At 46.4% G+C, this 10,991-nt stretch overlaps 1 protein-coding gene across 4 annotated transcripts in view; it reads right to left on the bottom strand.

Moving 5' to 3' along the window:
• The window catches only part of LOC142251247 (ligand of Numb protein X 2-like), an 89,942-nt gene that overhangs the window by 11,856 nt on the left and 67,095 nt on the right, over positions 1 to 10,991 (bottom strand). For all 4 annotated transcript variants that reach the window (XM_075323873.1, XM_075323872.1, XM_075323875.1 and 1 more), the window contains exons 5-8: positions 7,083 to 7,457; positions 6,283 to 6,459; positions 4,280 to 4,454; positions 3,548 to 3,773 (exon numbers count right to left, since the gene is read on the bottom strand). In XM_075323873.1, the coding sequence (XP_075179988.1) occupies positions 3,548 to 3,773; positions 4,280 to 4,454; positions 6,283 to 6,459; positions 7,083 to 7,457 (953 nt within the window). The remainder of the gene's footprint in view (positions 1 to 3,547; positions 3,774 to 4,279; positions 4,455 to 6,282; positions 6,460 to 7,082; positions 7,458 to 10,991) is intronic.

Here is a 10,991-nt window from a genome sequence, read left to right as displayed (position 1 = left end):
TGGTGTGAAACTGCGATTGACCGTTGCAGAAAAGCATCTCTGATGCCGAAGGCTGCGAGGGAATCTCCTTGGGTTCTTGATTGATCCGGTGAAAAAAACACACGGAACAAGACCGAGACTCCATGTGAAAACGCCACACCTGACCATGCTTGAAAAGCTAAAGATCCAGGTCGGAAGGCACCGCCCTCTTCGGGGACTAGAAATAGATTTAAACAAAAATCTCAGAACCGTTCCCAGTCGGGATTCGGTACAATTACTCCATTGGCCTGCAAGAAATGCCACGGCTTATGAGAAGGCGGCGGCCTTGGAGCCGGGAGGAGGTAACAGAAAAAATCTGTTTGGCGGGTGGACAGAACTCCATCTTGTAGCCATGGGAGATATAATCCCGCCCCCACTGAACGGAGACGTGTTAGAACCATACGTCGCCAAGTGGAGAGAGCCTGCCACCGACTAGGAGGAGGTTGGCGTGTCTAGATAGCTCGGAGGGAGCTGACTAAGTGGCAGCATCTCCTGCGGTCTTCTGAAGACGCAGCTTCAAGCCAATTGGTTCTATGAACCTAGGCCGAGCTAGAGGACGATCAGATGGAGGAACGGAAACCACCGAAACCTCAACTGATTCCTGCCCTGGACAGGTTCCCTGGTTTAGGTTTGTGGCAAGGAAGAACTCTCCCCGCCAAGAGCTTCCTAAATTTCATCCAGTCGGTTCCGAAGAGACTGGTCCCACCAAAGAGGAGCCCAGCAAGGAACCTCTATAGAGGCATCTGCCCTCCATTTCCGAAGCCACAGGAGCCTGCGGACAGCGAGGAAAGTAGCCAAGACCACCGCCGTGCGGTGTCCAGCATGGCAGACCTAGGCAGAGGATGAAAAGACTGAAGTCTGGAAGTTCAGGCAACCGTTTTGGGCATAGGGTCCCTGTGAGGGAATGCATCTCCTCTGAGGAGCCATCAGCCACTGACATAACGGTCCGGGCAGAGCCACCTGAGGTGAATGAGCCCACTTCTTGACCACTATTGGTGGACAGGGGAAACACAGTCCTCAGAATCACGCTTCATGGGAAGCGACTGTCAGAGCGGACCCTGGGCTGGTCACAGGGACCTGAAAACCGGAGTGGTTAAGGAACACACGTTGTGTTCACCTAGATAAGGTAACTCCGGCGGATTGAGGTCCAGTACAAAATTAATGTACCATGGGATCCTTATAGAGGTGCCGTCAGCCACTGATACAACTATCCGGGCTGAAAGTCTAGACACCGGAGTGGCCACCCTTGGCGAATGAGTACACTCCTTGACCACCTCTGATGGGAGGGGGAGACAGGCAGCAGAACCCCGTTGTGGGATCTGCAGGACAGGCTGGGCTTGGACGCCTGAAAACTGGAGTGGTTAAGGAACACACTCCTCGTCTTGTTAAAGGTATACTGATGCCTTACTGCCAGCGGGGAATACTCCCCTGATACAGGCGGATGGAGGTCCAATACAAGTATAATGGACGCAATCCAATCAGTCGCATCCGCGTCACCTACGGACGGATCAAAGTACCTAAAGTAGCGTCCGTGACATCCTCCTCGTCCAATGAGTCAGCTCGTAATCGGAGCTGCGGGACGGGGAGGACAGGGGACCCTGCGTCTCCCTGTCAGGAGGACGGGGTCTGAGAGCTTTGCTGAGCGAGCAGAAAACGCCCTGAGAAGGGGGCTGCATGCTCAGCAGATGCCGGGACAGGCCGACCCCTGGAAAAAAGATTCCCCCAGGGGTCAGCCATCGACCGGAGCAGCTGGAGGGACCCTGAATGAGCCTCCAAGCTGAGGGGCCACAGTGGTTATGAGCTCGGTACAGCCGTACGAGACTACCAGCAGTGGATACTAAAAACAGCCTGCAGCCTCGCTCTGTGAGACATGCTGCAGAGGTGGGGGGCTATGTCTAGAATGTCTAGAATACCCGAGACAGGGGTCAGCCTGGGGAGACTCCAGGCAGAGGCACCACATAAGGACCATTACAGTGTGGGTCCGTGCCGGTTCAGGCAATATGAGTTTACATGCAGAACATGTAGTATACAGCCTTGGAGCTTTGCTCCTAGTGTGAGACATGCTGCTGAGGAGGTTCTATAATAAAGAATTAACTCCCTCATAATGCCGTGATCGTGTATAAAAGTGCACAGCCAGAGGTTGTGACTTATCAGGCCGCTATTATGAGTGCCCCCTCAGGTTCCAAGCCTGGACCCCCAGCCATATATCCACTCCCTCTGCTGCAGAGCAGCCAGCGCCGATCAGCGTACTAAGAACGCTGAGAAAATGGCGCCAGAGTGAGGGGGGGGGCGGGGGTTAACCTAGGAGCGGGAATCGGAGGGCTAAGGCATGTACAGGGAAGGGAATCATCTCCTAAAACGGAGTGTCGTCCCCTGTGCAGAGCGGCCGGCGGGCGGCGCTGCAGTGTCCCCTTGCATGAGTAACATGCAGGGGAACAAAACGAAACTAGGCCGCGGCTGAAGCCGGGGCCTAGAGTTATACATGCGGCCGAAAATCAGGCATCATCGGCGCGGTACTCAGTAAAAACTGAGAAACCGGCCGGAAAAACTGTAAAAAGCAGCATTATCAACATAAATCACTGTCCCCTCAATAAATCCACATTGTAGAAGGACCCTTGAACAACGTCTCTATACTTAGCTTTGAGACGCAGGGTCCAATCCCTGGTGGGGTGGGGGTCCAGTGCTCCGTCCAGCAGGGTCCTGCCAAAGGGCTGCGGATGGAGGCCGGTCTCCTGCAAGGCAGTGAGAACCGTGTTGGCTCTAACTTCAAGCCAGAGCCCCTAAGGGATGGTGAAGGAGCGCGGCATGAAGGGATTTCTGCCCTGAAGTCAACCTTAACAGCACTGCCGCCAGGGGAGTGTGAAGGGACATGCCGGGGGTCCAGTGGACCCGCTTTTCTTCCAAATCTTTAGAAAAAATGAAAAATCAAAAAAGGATGCATGTGTGTGTGTGATCATCCTGACACAAAGCTTGAAACTGGCTAGGACTGGCTAGCAGGGGGTGTATATGCTAGGAGGGAGGAGCTACACGTTTTGAGTGTAGTAACTTTGTGTGTCCTCCGGAGGCAGTAGCTATACACCCATGGTCTGGGTCTCCCATAGGAACGATAAAGAAATATATATATATATATATATATATATATATATATATATATATATATATATATACATATATATGATATATATTATATATATATATATTATATATATTCACCTCGCTCTCGTTCCTCATGCACTTTTCTGGTCTCTGATGCACTGACGCTCCGCACAGCACTCCTGATGATGCGACGTCATCGCATTTGCAAATAGTGATGACATCACGCGGTAAGCAACAGCAGTGACAGCTGGAAGGCAGGGGAGGGCACAGTGCTGCCCGCAGTCAACCACTTTTAACACCTCAACTGTCTTGTTCCACGGGCCGGACTTTGCACAGCCCTGTGCTATATGGATTATATACTGCACGCTAACTGGTTATACGAAAACTCTACTGCGCTGAATATATAGTATATTTAAAAATCATTACAACATACCTAGGAAGATTAAACCAGTGGACCCAAAGGGGAGACCAGATCCCCCCAGGATCTCTTGTGACTTCAACACCACCTTCTGTAGTCTCTCCATGTCTCTCTGTTACTACCAATTCCAGGGTTTTCAGGACCACCGTGTGTGATGCAGCATTGGACTTGAGTGCAGACACCGCATCCAGATAACTCAGAGAAGTCAAGTCAACCCCATTGATGCTGAGGAGCACATCACCTGTGAGAAGGAGAAAAAGATATAATGGGGTTGTCTGGTCAGGGCTTATTGATATCAGATCAGTGGAGGTCCTACACCCGGTATATCCAGACAGCTGTAATATGCTCCGGCAGCAGCAAGATGTAAACACATGGAAACAAGCTGCACAGCACAGCTTCATACAATGTATAGCATCCACTGCAAGGTACTGCGGAACAAATCCTATTCCTTTGAATGCATTTACATCTGGCTGCTGCCAATGCAAACACATGATAGGGCGAAGTGCTGGTGACGATGACATCCTCAAGAATAAGTAATCAATATCTTTAGACTGGACAACACCTTTAAGTAGGTTGGAAACTTTTTTACTAGTAAACAGTGTAGAGAAGGTAAACGCTGATACAACCTATCTGTATAATGAATGGCCGGTCATTTTTCATTCCTGCCTAATTATTTTCTATTCCTAGTAGTATTATAAAAAAAATAAGGCAAGATCCCACTTCCAGCTTACAAGGAGAGCATATTACCTTTCTTGATTCTGCCATCCCTGAACAGACACCCCACTGGCTGAACGCTGGAGACATAGATGGGGAGTCTGTTTTTGTGATCTCGTCCTCCTCCTATGGTAATGCCCAGAGATTCCCTTGGTTCTTTCTTCAGATTCACTATTTTCTCCATTAATAAATTTGCCTGAGGTTGGTCCTATATTTAATGCAAAAGACAAAACCGCATGCTGAGATCCGCACATAATGTATATTCTCTGTATGAAATGAAACGCATAGTACCCACTATAATACCTGAATTACTAGATCATGGAGCTGATGCTTATCCTCAGGCCATTTACCTCGACTGCCCTTTTAAGATCATTTTTTGTCAACATATCTGATTTTCCCAATCGTAATGGAACCCATTGAGAATCTAATATTTATCGAGGCGGCACAGGTTGGGAGAGGAAGTAAAAGTCAAGCAGGATGGCTTTATGGCAATGGTCTGCAATACCAGACACTTCCAAAAAATGAGTTGCAATATATTTTAAGAATAAAAAAAAAAATAAACAGTTATTCTAAAATCGGGCAAAGATATTTAAAGGACTCTAGTCTACAGGCCATGTTGGTAGTCCATGGCTGCTAGTCCTGAGCCCTACAATCCTTCTCCTTCCTGCCGTCATCCATGAGCGCTTTCAGATTAGTAGGACAGTATGACATCACGCCTGTAACAATGGACCTTTTTCATCAACTCTACTTTTGTCATAACCCAAGATGAACCGTACATCTGTATCTCAATATATAGAAAATCTCAGTAGAAATATCTTTGTGCAGATCTGCCCTAATGCCATCATCTTAAAGGGAACCTGTATTGTAAAAAATACAGCTATTACCAGCAGGTGTGGGGTTAAGCTGCAAGTTAATAGTGTTCTGACACTGTACTGAGAGCCCCGCTGCCATGAGGGAATTAACTTTATTCCTCCCAGCAGCCTCGGACTTTCAGTCACTGCTCTGTGTATCCAATGCAGCAGTATAGAGCTGGCAGTCAGTGTCAGAGGGCAGGGTTATAACCACTAAAGTTCATTTCCTCCTGGTAGTAGGGTTGTCAATGCAACAGCTTAACGGCGTCAGAGTGCTATTAACCTGCAGATTAACCCCATATCTGTAGCTTGAGTGTTTTTTTTTGTTTTTTGCTTTTTTACATGACAGTATTTTGTATTTGTTTTTTTGGGGTTTTTTTACGCCAAAACGATAACTGGATTCAACACATGGAAAAGGTAACATTTTTTCCAGTATACTTTATGGTCAGCTATGACCTTTAAATTACAGATATTATTTACTGGATGTGGTCTAAAATTGTGTTCCAGGACTGAGAGAAAGATTACCTATCCTTAGCATAGTTAGGGTGCTCTCACACATCCGGCTTTTGGCCAGTTCCGGTGCATTGGTAGCAGTACAGTGTATACAGTACAGTGGCAGTGCTGTAACTTCCGGGTCACATGCTCCGGTCACATGACAGCATGTGACTGGAGCTTGTCGCGCTGCCACTGTACTGTATACACTGTACTGGCATGCGCCGGAACTGGCAAACCGGCGAAAAGACGGATGTGTGAGAGCGCCCTTAGCAACATTAGATTGTTAGGGGTCTGACAACGCGGTAAACCCCACTGATTAGCTGTTTGCAGCTCTCACAGTGGTCAGACAATCAGTGTGCCGGGCCAACCCTGCTGCTGTTTTGGGGCTGCAGATCCACTTCTATTCATTGCAATAGGAGCTGAACTGCTGCACCCAACGATGCCAGTAAGCAATGTACGGACCTGTGCTTTTCTGGCTCTATACACTGCGCACATCCAGCTATCCCATGATCTGCAGAGGATCATAGGGGATGTGCCAATACTGATGCCCGAAGCCCCATGATTGTTTAATTTAGATTGCTTCTTAAGAGCAAGACCTAAAACAGCATTCAGTTTTCAATCACTTCTTTAAAGCCAGTAAATGTTACCCTCTGGTCGCACTGTGGCATCTATCTAGAAATAATAACTCACCCTGTGTGTGGACTTCCTTCTACATGGCCGTACACTTGGCCTCTTCCGTGCCTGGACAGGGCTTCCCCCATTGCTACTGCTGCTGCTACTTCCAGATGAAGTTCCTTCTTCGTTGATTTCCACAGGCTGCAGGATACTTTGCCGAAGGACCACAAAGTTAACCCGTGCCTCGCTCATCTAAAGGATGACAAGATAATGTCATTCTGGAGTTTCAGAAACAAGGTAAACAGCTTTTACACAGCAATGCTAACTGATCTAGGGCAATGTAAGAGGGGTGCAAAGCAAGACGATAAACTCGCTTAGCCAGTCATGAGCACTGAAATGGATCAGGTCAATTACAATTTTCTGTGAGAAATACTTCATTTTCAGGAACAATTTCAAGGGTGCCAACAGTTACATCCATGATAGTATTTCATTAAATCAGTCATTGCGACTTATGCCCGTTTCACACATGCGGCATTTCGCCGGATCCGGCACGCATGCAGTACAGTACAATCATTTACAGTGGAAGCGTGACACTATGCGGACAAATGAGGTTGTGCATGAAGCACACAACAGCATGGTGTCACGCTTCCACTGTAAATGAATGTACTGCACTGCATGCGTGCCGGATCCGGCGAAATGCCGGATGTATGAAACCGGCCTTCGCTACAGTATCAGTGGCATATCTTTAATTTCATATTTGGGCCATGTGGCCATACATGAGAAACGTCTCCTGTAGCCGATCATCACAGCTTGTACTGCACTTGATTTTAATGACCATGTAAGTGGTGGTCCTGTGACAACGCAGGCCGTATTACCTGGATGATCTGCGCAGCAGTCTCAGGAGTCCCATGTCGGAGATCATGTCCATTAATTGACAAGACTTTATCGTTACACTTTAGTCTTCCATCTTTTGCAGCCAGGCCACCATCTAATAAATCCAGAACAAAAACCCCATGCTCCTCTGTCTTCCTAACCAACTTGATCCCTAGAGGTTCTGTCCGATCCCGCTTCAGTAGAGTCACTTGGATCACTTCTTTGCAGACACTAGCTGTGGTGGTTCCTTCTGCTCGTTGAGACCTTTGTGAGAAACCCTTCTCTTGCAAGACAGTGATGTATAAGACAGAAGAAGGCTGCCGGAGTAAGGCAATTGCTTGGCTGTGGGACACATTACTGATATTCATGCCATTAACCTGAAAATTAAATATGTAGACGTTAAATACTTCCAAAATATGTATCAACCACATAAATGAATTCAAACAGAATTATATATATTCATTCATAATGTACACTGTGCAGTGGCATTGCTCTCTGCTGTGGCCAGTCAATGACTACAGCTCGCAAATGCCATCTAGATCAACATAAAGAAGAAAAATCAGTGAGGGACAGGAATGATGGGGCGTCCGTAAGGTATTACTTACTTTACAGAAATCCCTGTAATCTTATTAATGAATAACTCTAGACAGAATAAGGATTCTGGTTAGACCAATAGTGGAAAACTGGAGCTAAAAGGTGCCCATAGCAGTATAATAGGTGATGGGCCAGCACTCTCTTGGATGACAGATGTTACCTGTGATCACTGGCGTTACCTGTAGTGTACATACTACTGATACCTTCCACTATACGGTCATTGTATGGGGTACTAATAGTGTTAGTATGGTCATTTTATTAAGAATCATTATAGTAGTTTTATACGTGGTAATACATGGTCATGCTGTGGCGGTATTTGTCTCTTGTAGGCGGTAGTATATTGGCCTTGGTATAGACTTCAGTAACAATATGGAGATAACATATGGTAACTAAATGACCATATTACTTAGAAAACTATCTTAGTGCCACGATTTTCTGTCAGATTTATATACAGCAGTGGTATTTTTTTTATTGAATGGGCGGCTAAGGGTACTTTCACACTTGCGTTCAGCGCAGTCCGCCACTATGGAGAATAGCGCAGTCCGTAACGCACTGCGCTATTCTCCATAGACTTGTATTGACGACGCACTGTAACGCAAGTGTCAGCGTTGCATCCGCTGCACGACGCAGTGTCATTATTTTGACCCTGCGTCCGGTGGAGGGAACGCAGCATGTAACGTTTATTTGAGCGGCGGAAACCTTTATTTTTCACTGCGCATGCTCTTTTTTTTTTTTTTAAATCACACAAACTTTATTTTGTTTCTTGGTGGCCGAATGTTCAGTTGAGCGCCCGGCCGCCGGCATGTGAGAGCGCTCAGCTGAGCGCCCGGCCGCCGGCATGTGAGAGCGCTCAGCTGAGCGCCCGGCCGCCGGCATGTGAGATCTCTCAGCTGAGTGCCCGGCCGCCGGCATGTGAGAGCGCTCAGCTGAGTGCCCGGCTGCCGGCATGTGAGATCTCTCAGCTGAGTGCCCGGCCGCCGGCATGTGAGAGCGCTCAGCTGAGCGCCCGGCCGCCGGCATGTGAGAGCTCTCAGCTGACCGTTCACAATAGTCTGCTGCTGGTAAAACTGTAAAGAAGAAAAAAAAAAGCTTTCCGTTGTTTTGTATGATCCGTTGCATCAGTTGTGCCATTATATGCAACGCATCCGATACACAACGCAATGCAACGGATGCCGTTCAACGCAAGTGTGAAACTAGCCTAACACAGACTATTTATGAGCGTGAGGTCCATGTATCTGATTAACTTGCTGGTGGGGTTGGGGGGTGAGGTCCAAATTTTGCCCTGGGTCCCATAGAACTCTAGTTACACTATTGTTTCCAGACTTGGTTTTCATTAACGTTCACCAGACAGACCAGGTGACACGTTGTAAATTAACTTTTTCGATATAGAATTAATTTCTAGATAATCTCGCAAAGGTTAATCACCAACAAGATGTTGTGCTGGTTCCAGGCTCTTCTCCTCAGTCACTCTCTATGTGTGGTAATACAGACATACGCTATCTGCGCACATCATGCTCATTTGTCTCTTTACCCACATACAAGTGTAGATCGTATACTCACAAAGCATCTGTCGTCAAGAAGCACCTCACATCATGAGAGATTAATTAAATATACAATTATGCCTCGCTGGAGGAATGAATCTCATTACTGAAGCCACATCTCAAACCTCTCCTAAATAGTGCCGAAAGGAGTTTTTGTTGTTACACCCATCCCATAAATGAAACTGATGAACGTAATCTACGCTGATATTTCTCTCTCAAGGCCTGGCGGAGGGAATCAGACACCATGCCATATACCTAATAATTTAACAAAAAAAAATCCTGCTTAAATAAAGACAAAGAAAATACTCTTAAGGCGGAAAAGCAGCGGATCTTGCGTCCAGAAAATCCATCCAGAATACCTTGTTCTTTACCCCTAATAAAAGGAATCTGTCACCAGGTTTTTGCTCCCCCATCTAAGAGCAGCATAATGTAGACACAGAGACCCTGATTCCAGCGATGTGTCACTTACTGGGCTGTTTGTTGTAATTTTGATCAAATCTATGCTTTCTCTGCTGCAGATCTAGCAGTTATACAGAGCTCATGAATGTGCTGACTACCTGGCAGCACGCCAAGTAGTCCTGTAATGATAATATACTGCTGATTAACCATATTCATGAGTTCAATATAACTGCTAGATCTGCAGCAGAGAAAACATTGATTTTATCAAAACTACACTAAGCAGCCCAGTAAGTGGCACATCACTGGAATCAGGATCTCTGCCCCTACGTTACGCTGCTCTCAGATTAGGTAGAAAAAAAACCTGGTGATAAACTCCCTTTAAAGTACCAGTGCTGTGGATGAGATTTTATGAAATCTCATCCACATGCTGCTGAGAAAATCCACAGCATAAATTGACTGGATTTGACATCTGCGAACATTTAATTCACTACTGATTTCATCCTTTGCAATACAAGTTTCTCCACAGTGGAAATTATACCGTATGTACCTTATAGAGAAAAATAATAATAATAATACTACAAGCACCTTTAGAATAAATGAAGCTTCCAGCAAGAAGTATTTGACCTGCCCAATAACTACATTTGTGGACACTATTTATATTGCAGGTTATGTATACAAGTGGTACAAATGCAAAGCTGGGACTTTTTAAGAGTCTCCTGCACACACTGCAGAAAATCAAGAGTAGCAAATTAATCTTTTCCATGGTTTTCCTGTATAAGGCCCTGTGCGCACTTGCCGGTTTTTGCCACGGATTTCCTGCAGTTTTGCTGCATGTTTCGCTGCATGTTATGTTCATAACATCTCTGCAGTGAATCACCAGCAAAACCTATGGGAAAAAAAATGCTGTGCGCACTATGAGGATTTTGACAGCTGCATGTTTTGCTGTGGGATTCCCGCAGCAAAAACAATTGCATGTCACTTCTTTTCTGCAGGTCGCTGCGGGATTTCACTCCATTGACTGCCATGTAATCATGAAATCCCGCAGGGAATAACGCAGGTAGCAAATTCTGTGCGGTTTATTGCGCTTTCCTGCGTTATTCCCTCCGGTATTTCGTGGTTTCGGAACATAATGTTCAGCACTGCCTGCGTCTTGCAGGGAAGTGATGTCATTATGACAGGAAGAGCAATCGGAGCAGTGAGTAAACACACACATCAGACACAGATATAGAATACAGACACATCACACTCACACACAGACATAGAATACACATACAAATCAAATGGACATATAAAAAAAAAAAAAAAACACACACGTGGGCTCCGCCGTATTTTTACCATCCAGCCGAGGTAAACACACAGCGGCGGCCCGGTATTCTC

Source organism: Anomaloglossus baeobatrachus, chromosome 9, assembly GCF_048569485.1.
Source record: "Anomaloglossus baeobatrachus isolate aAnoBae1 chromosome 9, aAnoBae1.hap1, whole genome shotgun sequence".
Classification (NCBI taxonomy): Eukaryota; Metazoa; Chordata; class Amphibia; order Anura; family Aromobatidae; genus Anomaloglossus; species Anomaloglossus baeobatrachus.
This window is presented reverse-complemented; position numbering and strand designations above follow the sequence as displayed.